At 38.1% G+C, this 17,813-nt stretch overlaps 1 protein-coding gene and 1 long non-coding RNA gene across 2 annotated transcripts; one reads left to right on the forward strand and one right to left on the reverse strand.

Annotated features, from left to right (window-relative positions):
• Positions 1–2,107: 2,107 nt before the first annotated feature.
• Positions 2,108–6,682, reverse strand: LOC129452665 (uncharacterized). The gene is made up of 3 exons (XR_008647208.2): positions 6,527–6,682; positions 6,214–6,417; positions 2,108–2,230 (listed from the first exon to the last, which is right to left on the reverse strand). It is a non-coding gene; the product is annotated as an uncharacterized lncRNA (long non-coding RNA).
• Positions 2,134–16,360, forward strand: plcd4a (phospholipase C, delta 4a). Its single transcript, XM_073861709.1, has 17 exons — positions 2,134–2,274; positions 5,951–6,004; positions 6,261–6,419; positions 6,676–6,904; positions 8,473–8,539; positions 8,754–8,822; positions 9,512–9,743; positions 9,835–10,036; positions 10,215–10,359; positions 11,266–11,418; positions 12,094–12,261; positions 14,199–14,355; positions 14,445–14,561; positions 14,843–15,021; positions 15,097–15,229; positions 15,628–15,777; positions 15,855–16,360. Exons 2-17 carry the CDS (start codon positions 5,965–5,967, stop codon positions 15,944–15,946), a joined length of 2,292 nt encoding a protein of 763 aa, XP_073717810.1. The 5' UTR covers positions 2,134–2,274; positions 5,951–5,964; the 3' UTR covers positions 15,947–16,360.
• Positions 16,361–17,813: the final 1,453 nt, after the last annotated feature.

Below are 17,813 nucleotides of genomic sequence, written 5' to 3' on the forward strand. Positions count from 1 at the left end.
TTTAACCACACACACATATATTCGTGTCAGATTTTATTTATATATCAATTTTTTTAATTTATATATAATATAGAATATATATAAATATATATATATATATATATATATATATATATATATATATATATATATATATATATATATATATATATATATATATATGTATATATATGTATATATATACACACATGTAAATGTTTCTTAAATACATACATGAATGTGTGTGTATTTATATGTACATAATAATTACACACAGCACACACACATATTATGCCAAAAATCACTTTTATTTTGTATGCAATTATTCGCGATTAATATTTTCCCAGCCCTACAAAATAATAATAAAAACAAAAATTACTTTAGCTGGGTTTTCACTACAAATGTTTCGTTTAATTTAAGCAATTTGACATCACTTTGATTGCATATGATTATGAAAAATGCCTAACCAGTCATTTATTTATATTTTTTGTATTTTGGCCTAAAAACTCAGATTATGGAGGAGGAACCAAAGCTGTATTTAAAGGGACACTCCACTTTTTTGATTTGATTTTAATCGTTTTGGAATCCATTCAGCCAATCTCCAGGTCTGGCGCTAGCACTTTTAGCATAGCTTAGCATAATCCTTTGAATCTGATTAGACCATGTAGCATCATGCTCAAAAATAACCAAAGAATTTCTATATTTTTGCTATTTAAAACTTGACTCTAGTAGTTACATCGTGTACTAAGACCGACAGAAAATTAAAAGTTGTTATTTTCTAGGCAGATATGGTAGGGAACTATACTCTCATTCTGGCCTAAAAATAAAGGACTTTGCTGTCGTAACATGGCTGCAGCAGGCGTAGTGATATTACGCAGCGCCTGGAAATAGTCCCTTTGGTAACTTTTAATAGCAGAGGACTATTTTCGTGCAATTTTCCGTCGTTCTTAGTACATGATGTAACTACAGAAAAGTCAAGTTTTAAATAGGAAAAATATCGAAACACGTTATTTTTTAGCGCGATGCTTAGGGGCGGCATGATTCTGAATAAATTGTGCTGATTATGATGTTTAATTGCCGTTTTTAGGATTTTGACGAATATGACGATTGTCTGTTTCATTGCTTTGACATTTAATTCTTATACATTTTGTTTGTTCATGAAATAATTTTCACACATTGTTGTGATTATTAAAATTAAATCTTTTCCTATGTTTACCTGGCAGTAAATATTACTTCACACATATTTAAAAGTAATTATTTAATGAATATATATTTCAAAAACAGAAAATTCAATGTTTTGCAGCATTGCTTTAAATGCTGTTTTTCCCACTGTATTGAATGGCTTTGCAATATTTTACGTTACACTATCAGTTAAGAAGCGCCATCTAATACGGTCTCGTTTATACAAGCGCTGCAGCTCCCCTTGTGTTTTTAAAGAGATGTGCAATCATTGCGGTGATTTGAAATCATAGCGATGAGGTCAAAGAATTGCGATGAGACGATTATTTAAAGGGATAGTTTCGGCCAAAAATGATATTAAACCCATGATTTACTCACCCCGAGGCCGTGCAAGATGCATATGTCCATCATCTTTTAGACTATGACATTTTCAGTTATTCTAGAAAATGCCTTAGATCCCCCAGCCAATCAAATGCGAACCCACAGGGTCCACGACCCTCAAGTCCAAAAAGTGTGCATCCATCCCCCACAAAACAAATCCAAACAGCTCAAGGTACCTCAAAGTTACCTATATTAGTACCTTAAATGTACATATTGGTACCCAATGTATACATCTCTGTACCAAACGGTACATTTTAGGACCTTTTTAAAGGGTGGCCTACTTCCCATTTTTTAAGATTGTACTGGAAAAATTTTTTTACATATCACTGCTGATAAAGCCTTAGCTGTCACACGACAGGAATGTGACACCGAAGGCTCGAATCGTTACGTAATCCGCAGTATTGTGTTTCCTTCTTAAAACTGACATACCCTCGTTTAATCTGCATAGAGGATTCGGGAGAGACAACACAAGTCTGTAGGGGTGGGGAGACAGAAACAGAAAAGAGAAAGATAGAAAGTGCATTTTGAGGAGAATAGGACCTGTGTTGTGGATCTGTGGGTGTGTGTTGTGCGTCATAGGGGAGGTGTGTTGTGGTACGATCAGCTGTGGCGAGATGTGGAGGACGGTCAGATCGGCTCCGCAGCAGTCAGGCCAGGGCCACATGACTCCGGCTTCTACTGGATCGTGGTTCTGGTAAAAGCGTAAACAAAGATCCGACTATGAGCGTGCAGATGGTAAGTGCGCCTTTTTGACTGTTACATTGGGAAATGTAATATGATACTACTTTAGTAAAATTTATGAAGAGATGCTGGAACTTGCATTTGTTTATGGCTAAATTTAGTGACTTGAACATTAAAAAAATACATGAGACAAAGATTTATTCCAATCAAATAATGTTATGTACTCTTGGTTTGGAAAGTAAACATAATTGTCTTTTAGACCCGAGTTACCCAAAGTATGTGTGCTTTCTTTGGTCATTTTTAATATTATTTGAGTATTATTATCATGTTATTTTATAATTATTTTAGGTCTATTGTATTGTAATCTCTCGCAACATGGTATGTTGTAAATAACTCATTAGTGATGTTGATAATTTTGACCGCCATGTTTAACATCAGACGTCTGGCCCTCGCCTCGTGAAACCTGCAACTCCATGGCAACAAGGCCAGTAGTTACCGCACGTCTTTAAATGCTCACGTGGAGACACTGACAAACTAATATTAGGAACACTTTCATTAACATTAGTTAATCCATTAGGCCAGTGGTTCTCAAACTAGGGTCCGGGGCCCCCAGGGGGGCCGCGAGACGGTGCCAGGGGGGCCCCAGCTTTATGCCATTTTGTAAAATACATTAATTTACCATGAATTCTGTGAAATTAAACCTAAAAAAAAATAAGGCAGCACTACTTTGTATAATTTAATGTTTTGTTTAATTAAAATGTGAAGTTTTAGAACTGTTTTTTGCCATAAATTTTCTTTGGGGGAGCCGCGAAGGAATGCACCATATACAAAGGGGGCCGCACGCTGAAAAAGTTTAAGAACCACTGCATTAGGCAACATTAACAATACGCAGTATGTTTATACACACTGTAAAAAGTGAAAACTGCTCTACTTAAAAAAAACTTACTTTTTCTTACTTTAAGTGAAATATTTAAGGTTAAAAAACATTCAAAAACATTTTCTACTTAAATTTTGTTTATACCAATACATTTGTTTACTGTTCATGTTCATGTTAACTCTATCACTCTAAAAAAACAAACGGTGCTATATAGCACCAAAACTGTTGATTTGAATAGTAATCATAGAAGAACCGTTATTAGTGCCATATAGCACCGGTGAAGAACCTGTGTAGAACCATATAGGGGCCATATAGCACCACTATAGCACCACATTTGGTTCTACATAGCACTATATGGTTCTACACAGGTGCTTCACAGGTGCTTCACCGGTGCTATATGGCACTAAAAACGGTTCTTCTATGATTACAAGCAAAGAACCACTTTTGGTGCTATATAGCACCGTTTCTTTTGCATATTATTTTTATTAAATGTTTTTATATATATATATATATATATATATATATATATTAGAAAATTTTGAAATTATTATTGACTCAAAAGGTATGAACCCAACCTAAGAGGATTATGCTGAGTTGTTTTAAACCCATTGTTGGGTCAAAAATAAACACTTTCTGGGTTAATTTTTTTCCAACGGCTGGGTTTGTCCCTTTCTGACCCAGCACTGGGTTGAAAATAACCAAGCATTTTTTTAATTATAATGGCAGAAATTTTATTGCACTTACATTTTAAAGTTTAATCAACTTGAATTTACAATTATTTTAACTTTATTGACTAGCGAGGAGTTGCAATAAATTATAAAAATAAAACTAAACTTTTTTAAAAAATATGCTCATTTTCCAGCTCCCCTAGAGTTAAACATTAGATTTTTACGTTTTTGGAATCCATTCAGCTGATCTCCCGGTCTGGCGGTAGCACTTTAAGCATAGCTTAGCATAATCTATTGAATCTGATTAGACCATTAGCATCGCGCAAAAACAACCAGAGTTTTGACATTTTTCCTATTTAAAACTTAACTCCTCTGCAAGTTACATTGTGTACTAAGACCGACAGAAAATTAAAAGTTGTTATTTTCTAGGCCAATATGGCTAGGAACTATACTTTCATACTGGCGTAATAATCAAGGACTTTACTGCCGTACCATGGCTGCAGCAGGCATAGTGATATTACGCAGCGCCTGAAAATAGTCCCCAGCTATTGAAAGTTACCAAGGGGACTACTTTCAGCCACCACGTAATATCATCAAAACGGGAAAAAAATCGAATGTTTAACTCTAGGGGAGCCGGAAATTATGATATTTTAACTCTTTCGCCGCCATTGACGAGATATCTCGTCAATTAAGAGAAAAGGCTTCCCCGCCTCTGACGAGATTTTCCATCTTTCCGCAACACCGCTATTATCCACCATTATTCCGCAACTTATACAACCCGGAAGTAGCGCCTCACGTGAAAGAGAATGAACTCCATGTATGTTTTAAAGATCGCTCTGCATCTGATCTCTATAAAAAGTCATTCGCAAAAATGGAATTATCACAGCTTTTTGCTCAAAATTGGGTGTTTTTTAAGAAACCTACCCATGTTTGAGAAGTGATTACAAGAGAACTAATGAAGGTAGGATGAAACAGTTTTTTTGTTTGAAAGCAGAGGGTCTGTTCTTTCATCTGATATATTGTTTGTTTATATGTTTAAAGAAGAACATTTTCTGGAAGGCATTAAACTTTTGTGAAAATCATGAAAAATGCTGGCGCGCTGGCTGGCAACTTTTTTTTAAAAACGCTGGCGGGGAAAGAGTTTAAAAAAGTGAAGTGTCCCTTTAAGTTATTTCAACATTACTTTTATAATTTATAGCAACTCTTCACTATTCAAGAACATTGAAATTAATTGTAATTACAGTGCAGAAATAATTTTCTCTGTGTATAAGATTTTTGCCTGAGTTTGCATATGTTTGTGGTGGGGTGCAGGTTGCTTTTGGTATAAATTCTGAATGGGACCTGATCTAGTATTAAGCCCTCTATCAATGGTTTTGAAGCAACAACAGCTGCATCTGCACTTTAAAGAAATACTCATATGGATATGGTATGCATGTAAATCAAATGAATGGCACAACAGCGGAAATTAGGCTTTTAAAATGGGTTAAAGGTGAGATGTTAATTTTAACCTCTAAAAAGTGTAGTACTTTACTGAAATTAAATATAAACTGTGGGTAATTAATGTTATTTTTTTTTACACTTTTTATGATGTTTGTGTAATGCATTATCATTGCCTCATGATGTAAATTTTTATTTTATATTATCTAAGTCAGTGGTTCTCAAACTTTTTCAGCGTGCAGCCCCCCTTTTGTATGGTGCATTTCTTCGCGGCCCCCCTAAAGAAAATTTATGACAAGAAACTCTTTTAAAACTTAACTTTTGATTAAACAAAACATTTAAAATGATACGAAGTAGTGTTGTGCTGTTGGTTAGTAGTCTTATTTTTTTTTTAGGTTTAATTGCACAGAATTCATGATAAATTAATTTATTTTATAAAATGTCATAAAACTGGGGCCCCCCTGGCACCATCTCGCGGCCCCCCTGGGGGCCCCGGACCCCAGTTTGAGAACCACTGATCTAAGTAATTTGATCTAAAATAAGAAATAATTAAAACATTTGAACCAGAGTTATAATACTTCTTTGTTTGACCCAACACTCGGTTGAAACTAACCCAGCATTTTTTTTGTAAAAGTATTTATGATGAAAATGTTGCTTTGGTGGTTTATATTTATTTTGTGGTTAAAAAATGATTATGTCCCATGTTTAAGAAATGTCTTGACTTCTTTAACCTTTTTGTAATAAACAGCAGATGCCTTTAGAATGACAGAACAGCAGATGGCTTCTACAGAAAGGAGCTTACGTAAGTTTCTGTACATATAATGATGTATACACAATGCATTGCTATTCTGTTTATAGTAAATCTATGGTATGTCCTCATGCAGATGTCTGTTTGTATGCATAGTTTACAGTTTGTAAGTAATGCACCAATGTACAATAAGTTATTATGTTGGTGTTGTTTACATTGACATGGTCTACTGGGTGCATTGGGAACTGGGTCAGGTACGTTACCTTTTGTCTGAATGCTCCTCGATCCTCTTTATCCCCGTACTGATCAGGTATCCAAGATGATGATGACCTGAAGTCTATGATCGTGGGTACAGTGATGAGAAAAATCAAATCTCGGACATGGAAAAAGCAGCGGTACTTCAGGTTACAAGAAGACTGCGTGACTATCTGGTACAAGAGCAAGAAAGCTGGAAACGCTCACTCCACCTGTAAGTACGAGAAATCATACATTGTCCAGACATTTTTGTAAAACTATTCAGTACTGCAGTACTTGGACATCCTCCAAGGTGTTTAGTATTTAGATCTTCATTAATACCTTTTAGTCTTTGTCTTCATGTTAGGTCTTGTCTGGATTTTGGTCTTATCTTGGTCTTAGTTGGTGAAGTCTGATCTTTTGTTTAATAGCCATTATTATGAGCTTTACTGAATAACACAAAGTCAATTTAAATGTGTTTGTGTCTATAGTTTCTGTGAGTGATGTGGAAGCTGTACGAGAAGGGCACCAATCGGAAGTTCTTCTCAGCATCGCCGACGAGTTCCCGCCCGACCGTTGCTTCACCCTGGTGTTTCGTGGACGGCGTGGCAACTTAGACCTGGTGGCCGAATCAGCCGAAGAGGCACAAACTTGGATTAGAGGGATACGCAAACTCATTGATAACCTGGAAAACATGGGGCAGAGAGAGAAACTAGACCAGTATCCTTTACTGTTTCTCTTTATCTACCTGTCTATCATTCCCTCCCTGTCTATCTTATACTGACACAGTGTAAAAGGCATTACAGGATAACCAGGTTACACCAGGTTAGCAGTGCCGATGGCCCCCATTTACATGCTTAAAAAAGGATGATGAAAAAGATGGTTTGTGGACCAACATTTCTATCAAACAATCATAGAATCACAGAAAATGTATAGATTTATAAGAAAGCCAGTGGCGGCCGGTGACTTCTTTTTTTCGAGGGCGCTCAATGCAAAGTTCGTCACAACATGTATGTAGCCCATCATGTGTGTGGTTCGTAATTTCAAAATATGTGTCCTGCACGTCAAGTGATCCTATGTGCATCACGTGCCTTGTCAAAATAAGTACCTGTTGCAGACACGTCTAAAGGGTTTATGATAAAAGAGACGCTTGCGTTTGCCAGATACTTGCATAATCTTATGTGTAATCAGAGTTTACTGTTAAGGGAGTGTCTTGCGTGAATTTTGTGACGTGTGTGAATTTTGTGATGTGAGCATTCAGGTCCGAGCAAGAGTCCAAGATGCGCGCATTCAGGTCTAAGCAAGAGTCCAAGATGTGCGCATTTAGGTCCGAGCAAGAGTCCAAGATGCGCGCATTCAGGTCCGAGCAAGAGTCCAAGATGCGCACATTCAGGTCTGAGCAAGAGTCCAAGACGTGCACATTCACGTGCGTGAATTTTGTGACATGCACATTCAGGTCCGAGCAAGAGTCCAAGATGCGCGCATTCAGGTAGGAGCAAGAGTCCAAGATCCGCGCATTCAGGTCCGAGCAAGAGTCCAAGATGCGCACATTCAGGTCCGAGCAAGAGTCCAAGATGCGCGCATTCAGGTTCAAAGCAAGAGTCCAAGATGCGTGCATTTAGGTCCGAGCAAGTGTCCAAGATGCGTGCATTCAGGTCCAAGCAAGAGTCCAAAATGCGTGCATTCAGGTCCAAGCAAGAGTCCAAGATGCGCGCATTCAGGTCCGAGCAAGATTCCAAGATGCGTGCATTCAGGTCCAAGCAAGAGTCCAAGATGCGCGCATTCAGGTCCGAGCAAGAGTCCAAGATGCGCGCATTCAGTTCCGAGCAAAAGTCCAAGATGCGCGCATTCAGTTCCGAGCAAAAGTCCAAGATGCGCAAATTCAGGTCCGAGCAAGAGTTTTCTGAACGTGAGCGTCTCTTTTATCATAAACAGTTTTGACACTTGTGCAGCAGCTACTTATTTTGACAAAACACATGATGAACATGGTTCACATGACGCAACAAACACATATTTTGAAAACACAAGCAACACACGACACTCCGAACACATATTGTGAATTTGCGCCCCTCGGATGAGCAGTCACGAGCCGCCACTAAAGAAAGCCCTTTTTTCTTGCTCTTAGCCTAAAATTACTTTGTAATGTTGATAGAGGTCTGACACGTCTACTTGAATAGATCACATTAAACCATAACCCCACAATAATGCATCACCGATTGCTTGTCCACGTACCTGGGTAAGTCACGTTAAACGAATCAGTGTTGTTTTCTCTTAAGTGCTGCATCTAGATGGATCTGTGATTGGTTTAAAAAAGCAGACAAAAACAGGGATGGACGAATGAACTTTAAAGGCGGAGTCCACGATGTTTGAAAAACGCGTTGGAAAAGGAGACGGGCCGACTACCAAAACACACTTATAGCCAATCAAATCAAATCAAATGCCGGGTTGCGTATGTGTGGGGCGGGTCTATCAACAGAAGGTCCAGATTCTATTGGGGTAGGGGCGTGTTTGTTTAGGTGATTTCAAATATCAACATTGGCTTTCAAACATCATGGACTCCGCCTTTAAGGAAGTCCGAGATCTGTTGAAGATGATGAATGTGGACATGAACGAGCATCACGCTCTGCGGCTCTTTACGGTAACCGTATAGCAACTAATTGTAGCTTAAGTTGTAGCTTAAAGGGCACATATTATGGAAAATCCACTTTTACAAGGTGGTTTGGACATAAATGTGTGTTGGAAGTGTGTGAACACAACCGCCCTGCGATAAAAAAAACACCCATTCCTTCTTTTATAATCCCCATGAAACCAAAGCAGACTCTGTTTTGATTCTCTTGTTAATGTGACATCACACAAACAAAGCCCCGCCCTCGGCCACTGACTGACTGGTTAATTTTACCCAAAAGCTTTTCTAAATGTGTTTGTTAGCACATTGTACCACTAATGCGGCTAAAGATACTATTGTCTCAGAAGGTATTCAAGAAGAACTTGGTTGTACATTAGTTTTGGGGCATACACATGAAACGCGAGTTCAACGGTTTGCACGAGTAGATTACATACAAAGTCAATGTAAAGACACGATCAGACACATCCTCGCAGCGAGATTGCCGCGGAAAAACGCGCTATTCGCCTCAAACGCGCCTTCGGGCAAGTTGAAAATATTAAACTCAAGCGAAAAATTTGCATGAAACAAAGTTACATCCCACGAGTAATCTAGAGCGAGCAAAGCGATTCTACGCATTTGGTGTGTATGTAGCAGTGATTTGGAAGTCCATATCAGTGTTTATACTCTTTTGTACATTTTTAACTTTTTTTTATTTTCCGAAGATGGCAGACAAATCTGAGTCAGGTACACTTGAAGACGACGAGTTTGTACTCTTCTACAAAATGTTAACGCAGCGAGAAGATGTCCTGCGAGTGTTTCAGGAATATTCGGCTGACGGACAGAAACTGACACTTCAAGATCTCGAAGACTTTCTGCGGGAGGAACAACTACACGAGAATGATGTACAGCAGTACGCCTTCAAACTGATCGAACGCTATGAGCCATCAGTCACGGGTAGCTAAAGTTTTACCTTTTCACTATCGTATTACTATTGCCATCTTTGCTAGTTCTCTAGCTTGACCCATTTTGAACTTCATTCCCATAGCTAAAATGTTGCACGTCATGACAATCGACGGATTGTTGATATACCTGAGCTCGACGGAGGGCTCCATTTTTAACCCTGCCAAGATGGACCTCTACCAGGACATGACACAACCTCTTTCCCATTACTTCATATCTTCTTCTCATAACACATACCTCCTGGAGGACCAAATCCGGGGACAAAGCAGCATTGAAGGCTATATACGGTATACGTTTTTACAACCCAACGTGCAGATCACTGGAAGCCACAAATTGCATGTTCTATTGTTGTCCACTGTTTCAAAGAACACCAATGGTGTGTGTTTGACCCCATTCGTTTTGGTAGTTACCTTGAATTAAAGCTACACGTGGCTGAAATGTTTGAACTGTCTACTTGTGTCACAGAGCACTAAAACGTGGTTGCAGATGTGTGGAGGTGGACTGCTGGGACGGACCAAATGGAGAGCCGGTTGTCTATCATGGGCACACGTTCACCTCAAAGATTTTCTTCAAGGATGTGGTCTCTGTGCTGGGCAAATATGCATTTAAGGTACGTTATGAGCTACAGGTGTTGTTATTTGACTGACATTTCTTTCAAAAGAAGAACTGTTATGGTGCGTTCACACCAGATGCAAATGAATGAGGCTGCGCAAATTGAGCGTTTCGGCGGTTTGACGTGCATAACTCGTGAATTGAAAAATGTGAACTTTGGCGGACATTGCCGCTGCGTTAAACAATCAGGAGCTAGCTCTAGTAGTGACGTGATAACGACGTAGTGAGCTGAGGCAGAAATACGAAACAACAATTGAGGACAAAATCATTGTCGATGTATGTGGACACCCGCAACTATACGACACATCTTCCTACTTTTATAGAAGCAGGAATAAAAGGATCTTGCTTGGAAGAAATTGAGGAGGTCGGACAATCTGGTAAGTTGTAAAAAACCCTCTTTACTCATATTGAGACTACAAGCTAGCTAAAGCTGGCAAATTGAGCATATTCGCATCTGAATTTCACAACCGAATGAAGCAAGTTAACTCAAAATGTTCAAGCGTCCAACTACGCGCAAATAGCGCAATTTATTCGCTTAATTCGCGTCTGGTGTGAATGCACAGTTAGACCTTAACAAAAACATACAATTGTTGTAGTGATATACTAATAATGAGTAAGTGATCATATTTGATAATAATACTATGGTACCATGCCATGGTAATGAGCAATTACAATGTTTTTCACAATCCTCATCTTTCTTTCTCTTAAACCGAGTGCTGTTTAAGGTAACTTCTGCGTGTGTCACAGATTAAGGCTATGGGGTTCACTTTAAACCTATGCATTATGTTCTTTGAGTGTGTGTGTGTAAATTTATCTGGGGCAGTCGACCCCTGCCTGGCATGGCTGTTGTGTGTCAAGTCTTTCATTTCACTCCACACACACACATACACTCTCCCCTCTGCAGACATCACAGTACCCCGTTATCCTGTCCATTGAGAACCACTGCAGTGTAGAGCAGCAGAAAGTTATGGCCCAGCACCTCACCCAGATCCTTGGAGACCAGCTGCTGACAAGCACCTTAGATGGAAAGACTCCTGTCAGCCTCCCATCCCCAGAGGTGAGCATGGATGCATGCGGTCAGTTTAATGAGCACTTAATGAGTCCACTTAACAAGTCGACTTCACTTAAGTTATTCATCTTGAAGAGTCCACACCGATGACCCTAAAGTTTCCACCACGTGATTGGACATGTATCAGTTCAGAGTATGATGGCCTCTTCAGGATATGTTCACTTTCCCCGTCATTTCAGCTGCGCGGCCGCCATATGATCTTTGTCTGTGCGACCCAACAACGCTAAATTATTAAAGCAAACAATAATATGCCCCCACCACACATGCTCAACCATGCTGAAATGGCCAACCTAGTCCTGCGTAAATATCCATAGAGGCCGTGACTGGTTTATGTTGGGAAATGCTGATCTACAGTAGCTGGTGGACCAGCATAGCCATTTTCCACTTGTTTTTTAACATGGTTTACTGGTGAAGCTGGTTGACTATTAAAGTCTAGTTAAGAAGCCCTATGCAGACATGCTAGTCTTTTTAGCAATTTTACACTTATTATGATGAAAGCAGGTTCTTAAATGTTCTTGCTTACACATTTCTCTTAATCAGATGCTTTCTTTAGTGTGTGTCCAAATATGTTGAGAGTACAGATTTACTGCATTACTTGAATGATGGCTGATGGCATTCGTTAATGGGTACAGATGATTGTGATTCCTCTCCATATGTGTGTAGGACCTGAAAGGGAAGATTTTGTTGAAAGGAAAGAAGATAGGAGGATTAGAGGATAAAATGAATGGGCTGGTGGGCGACCCTTTGACGGGAGAGGTGAGCGAGGAGGAGGAAGCGGTTGAAATTGATGACGAACATCATCGCAATGACAGCATAAGGCATAGAAGCAAGGTACTGTGATATATACATTGAATCCTTCTTGAAACACCATTGTCCTCATTATTTTGAGCCCCATTGGAAGATTAATCTACATGGTATCTAGCTGGTCAGTACCTGATCATTAGTCACTGGCTGGTCAAGGATTGTAAAAACATTTTGAAGCTGGTTAGATCAGCTGGTTTGTTGCAGATCTAAGATAATCTACTAATGACCAGACTGAACAAACCCAAAATATCTACAAACCCAAAAACTGAATTTTCCACATGGGAGGCAATACACTCTTGGTTTGCTTGTGTTGTCATGTCTTAAGTGATGGTCAGGTCAACAGTCTAGTGGTTTATTCAAGTGGGTAAAATGCAAGTGAGGATTATCCAGAATAATGTCCTTGACCAAGATCCTAATAAGATCCAGGAGAGATGTTCAGTAATTCCCATTTGGATAAGCAACAACAGCATTGATAGATGCTTTTATCCAGTGGGACTTAGGACATGCAAGGTATATCAGTAGGTGTGTCTTCTGGGAATCAAACCTATGACATTTGCACAATTAGTTAGCTACAGAATACAGTGCAAACTGTTTTCCTACCTAAAAATTTTCAGTGGTTTGTAAAATAATAAACATCAGTCTTGTTGAGGGTGCTAAGGCCTCAAGCAACAGTTTTGCTCTGCCCACCACTGCAAGATTCAAATATACTTAAATAGATTTACTACAATGTGCCAACTTTAGATGAAACAAATTGTAAGGTTCCCCCTGAAATGGAACTGATCCTTCTCATGTAAGCTAGCAAAATACTTTGGCACTTGATGCCCACTGAAAATCGGTGGATTATCTGCTTTTAAATCCCCAAGATTATCCCCAAGATTTGCCAAGTTTATGGAATGTGCCAGATATAAAGACAACAAGACCGCAAGAAAGACAACACAAGGTAGAGATATGAAGAGAGAGCTAGATAAGAAAGAAATGACTTATCCTCTGTTGTCTTCTGCTATGTGATAGTCCATGTGCGCAAGCTGGCACTGAGACACTTGATTCATGAGACACTTGATTCTTTGAACTTTGGTTAGCTGCAGTCAGGGATCACCCCTCTAGGCTTCCAAGATCGAGTCATCTCATTGACTCATCAACCGGCAAAGTCTGGCATGGAGGTTTAACTTTTAATTTGCACTGCTTAGGCTATTGACAAACAGACTGAAATTCAGAATTGAACAGAATTGAAACATCAACCATCTGAATATTCTATTAAAGTGGCACAGCAGGTTGGCAAAAGAAAACCTAACAGATGGGAGTGTAAGATGAAGCCAGGTGGATACATGGCCTCATTACCCAAGGGTTGCCTGTTGCAGCACAGCTTAAGCAGCCCTGGGTTCAATGGTTTGGGTACCTGAACTAAATGACTGTAGTAAAACCACATTGTTCAATCTGGTTTTAACCTAATCCCTGCGCTAAAACCAGTTTTGCACCCAATTTCTTAATTCTACAAGTAGAAGCAACACAGATGATCATTTTGGTGTTATACTTGAAAGATAGATAGTGGTCTTGATTCCAGTTTAGCCTGGCCCAGTTGTTGTTCAGCCAGCTGGTCTCAAAGACTGACCAGCTAAGCCGTCATGGCCTAACTGTTAGAGAGTCAGGCTCGTAACCGGAAGGTTTCTGGTTAAAGTCTTGCAACTGAGCTGCCCTTGAGCAAGGTACCTTATCAGCATTTTCTCCCCGGGCACTGCGGTGATAGTGTGAATGTTCACAACTTGCAGTGTGTATGGGCTACCATACTTGACAATCATGTCACTTTACTAACAAGTGAACCAGTATACCTTTAAAACCATCATACAGACCAGTGGGAACCAGCATGGTGCCCAGTTAAGACAAGCAAACCTTCTTAACCACCAGTCTGGATTGTTTATTTTTTTGCAGCAGGAAATAAAACTTAGAATTTGTGTTGTTCTGTTTAGAAATCCAAACAGGGTCTTTCTAAGGAGCTTTCTGACTGTGTGGTATACTGCAAGAGTGTCCACTTTAGCGGCTTTAAACATTCTCAAATCCACTCCAAGTTTTACGAGATCTCCTCCTTCACAGAGTCCAAAGCAAAGAAACACATACGAGAAGCAGGTAAGGGAAATGTGATTCTGACTGCTCATAACTCATCAATTATTTTTGGAGAATTCAATTGCAATATTGTGTTTTTCGTGATACTACAGGAGCAGAGTTTGTTCTTCATAACGCTCGTCAGTTAACTCGGGTTTACCCCAGCGGCCTGAGAACTGACTCGTCGAACTTCAACCCACAGGACATGTGGAATGCAGGGTGCCAAATTGGTAAGTCTACCTGAGACTTCTTGAGGATTTGGTTAATTCATAAGATTCTGGTTCAGATAGTTTCTTGACCGCTTTCTTTCCTTTTGAAAAATGTCCTAAACTAGGTTGTTTTCTGGCCTTACTTGGCAAGGGTACACAAGGGTTTACAAGGGTATAAGGGCCGGTTAGGGTTAAACACCAATTTGGCTGGCAGACCAAGACTATTTTGTAATTTTTTTCAGTTGATAAACATTGCTTTCTTGTTTCTTCTCTTCTTGTTTCATATTTTCCTTCTGTTCTAGTTGCTCTAAACTTTCAGACCGCAGGGGTGGAGATGGATCTTAATGATGGCTTGTTCAGTCAAAACGGGTGCTGTGGCTACGTACTGAAACCGACGTTTATGTGCAAGACAGATAAGAGGTTTGACCCAGAAAACCCACAAAACCAAGAAGGATACCAACCAATCAGTTTGTCCATACAGGTACGGAAAACATCAAGTTTTGCAACTACAACATCCTTATTTGTTATAAGTGCATGTTTTGTGTCTCTTTCTCAGGTAATCAGTGGCCAGCAACTTCCCAAAGTGAATATCAAGGAGGGCTCGATTGTTGACCCGCTCGTTCGGGTGGAAATTTACGGCGTATCGATGGACCAGGCCAAGCAGGAAACCAGATACATTGACAACAACGGTCGGTTAAAACGTATAGGTTGGAGTTGAGTCTAGACTGAGAAAGTCTAGATGTAGTTAAAACATAGATCTGGTTGCATTTCAGAGACTAAACATAATTGTTTTTTGTGTTTTTGTGAAGCTAATGGTTTTTACCTAAAAATGATCTAGTGAGGTCACTGTGGTACATCTTGGCATTTCAGCTAATATAACTAATTTATTTGGCAATATAACATTTTTTATACATAATTTACTAAACCAGATGCTAGTTAAGCTCTTAGCTAAGCTAAAAGATTCGCAAAACAAATAATAAATACATTAAAATTACGCCAATGTTGTACAAAATAATTTAAAATAAATATTAGCATCAGTATTTCCACTGCACTAATATTCATATAACTTTTTTATTTGTGTGTGCAGGTTTTAATCCAGTATGGTATGACACCCTTCAGTTTAACATTCACGTGCCTGAGCTCGCTTTGGTAAGGTTTGTCGTGGAAGATTACGACAAAACATCGAAAAACGACTTTGTGGGCCAATTCACGCTCCCTTTTACCTGCATTCAACCAGGTATGTTGACGAATGCCTTTCTGAAGCAGTGCATAAAAAAAATTCAGCTGCTGTTAATATTGTGCATTTGTTTACAGGATATCGTCACATACATCTCCTTTCTAAAGACGGCACAAGCATCGCTCCTGCCTCGCTGTTTGTTCACATCCTAGTAACAAAACTAATGTAAAACGACTGTGGCGTATGTTACGTAAGGTGTTTTAAAGTGACACACGCACATTACATTTTAATATTCAAAAAATGCAGCAGTATCAAGTCTTCCCAGTGCACAATCACTTATTTACATAACATTAAATCCAATTTGTTACTACACATTTCACATTTCTCATGCATTATAGTTTTGTTTTTATTTTAATGTATTTAGTTTAATTGCACGCCAAATAATTTTGTAGTTATTTAACAACTTTAACTGTTTAAGATGTTTGTGACTTCAGTTAAAAAGAACTACAAGCGTTAATACTGTGAGAGCCTGTACAGCCTAAAATCATTTCACTTTGAAGTGAATTATGACTTTGTGACATTCACTCAATCGTATATTTGATGTATTCCAGAATTATTATCTTAATAGATTTTGTTTCTAAATCACTTCAGTTTGGCTCTACTAAAACTTTGAATTTTTGGCGTTTTCCTGCAAAACACCCATAGCCAACCCCAAAAGTTGGAGAAGGTGCAATATTAAAAATTAAAGCCTGTAGTTCAGTAGTTACAGTAGCTTGTGAGCTTTAAGGAGATTTAAGTAAAGCGATAATAAGGACATCAGCGCAAGGGCTCAGTTACAATCTTACTGTGGCCCTGAAGAACCTCAGGGGCCCGACTCAGTTACACAGAGATACCGAAGGAGGGCTTTGAAAATTAACCCTGTCTGTTTCCATCCCCACCTACCTCGTGTACCACTGTATAATAACACAATGCATAATAATATGTGCATTAAAACCCCCTTTTAACGTAATGCAGACTTCTTTTTTGGTCATATGCTGCTAGTTTTTATAGTGTTATATATATTTTATATTTCTATGCTCCATATGGGCCAATTCTAAACACTGTTTTTTGTAACATGACTTGGTGACCCTTGAACTGTTTGCTTTGCCTGTATATATGTATGTATGTATGTATGTATTGACTTGCCATATTCATCAATGAATAAAGATCAGTTTGAAAGGATTTTCATTTTGCGTTGCCAGAGGTTGACATAAAGTTAAGGTTTGTTAAGGAAAATCGTGGTGCTTGTAACCCATACAGCAAAAAAAGCACTTTCTGGCCAAAAATATGTTTTATCCTAAATATATTTTGCAGAAGGTAAGGCTTAATTAAATATATTTTTAAATTTGAAAATATATTTAGTTTAACCTTCATATATCAACATATAATTCAAAATGTTTATTAGGGGCAAGCAAATACATTTCTAATTTTACAACCCATATGGCAAAAAAAAAAATTGGCCAAATATATATATTTAAAAAATATACAAAATACATTTTATTAACAGTGAAGTTGATTCTTAGCATATTTTTTGAAGTTGAAAACATTCATTTAAATTAAAGTCTTTTAACGTTTGTAACATGAACATGACATTTTTCTTATATGGCAATGTGCAAATCTTTCCTTGGATTAAAATATATGGTCTCAACATATTTGTAAATGTTTTAAAATATATTTATTTTTAAAATATTTTTCAAAATATTAATGTAAACATATTCCAAAATAAAATATATTTATATAACAAATATATTTTTTGGCAATTTTTAATATATTTAAAATTATATTTGAAGATATTTTTGCCGTATGGGAAAGGGCCAAACTAAAACAAGTTTATGTTTTAATAAATAAACAAAAACAACATATAAGGTTAAAAAGATTTTCTCAAACATTTTTGCATTTTTGGTATTAACTGTTATATGAATAAAACATTAATATTTTACTAATATTTTAGTCTGTTATTCTGTTTTTTTTTCGCACTGTGCACGACATCCTGACCATTTGCAGTTCCTACATTGTCTTTAGTTAAACTTATTTTTGTTGTTATCCATACATTCATC

The sequence above is a fragment of the Misgurnus anguillicaudatus genome, chromosome 23, assembly GCF_027580225.2.
Source record: "Misgurnus anguillicaudatus chromosome 23, ASM2758022v2, whole genome shotgun sequence".
In the NCBI taxonomy this organism is placed as follows: Eukaryota; Metazoa; Chordata; class Actinopteri; order Cypriniformes; family Cobitidae; genus Misgurnus; species Misgurnus anguillicaudatus.

Coding starts and splice junctions, on each gene's coding strand:
- plcd4a (XM_073861709.1), top strand. CDS start 5,965: ATGACAGAACAGCAGATGGCTTCTACAGAAAGGAGCTTAC. Junction 6,005..6,260: donor TTCTACAGAAAGGAGCTTAC/GTAAGTTTCTGT, acceptor CGTACTGATCAG/GTATCCAAGATGATGATGAC. Junction 15,022..15,096: donor CAATCAGTTTGTCCATACAG/GTACGGAAAACA, acceptor TCTCTTTCTCAG/GTAATCAGTGGCCAGCAACT.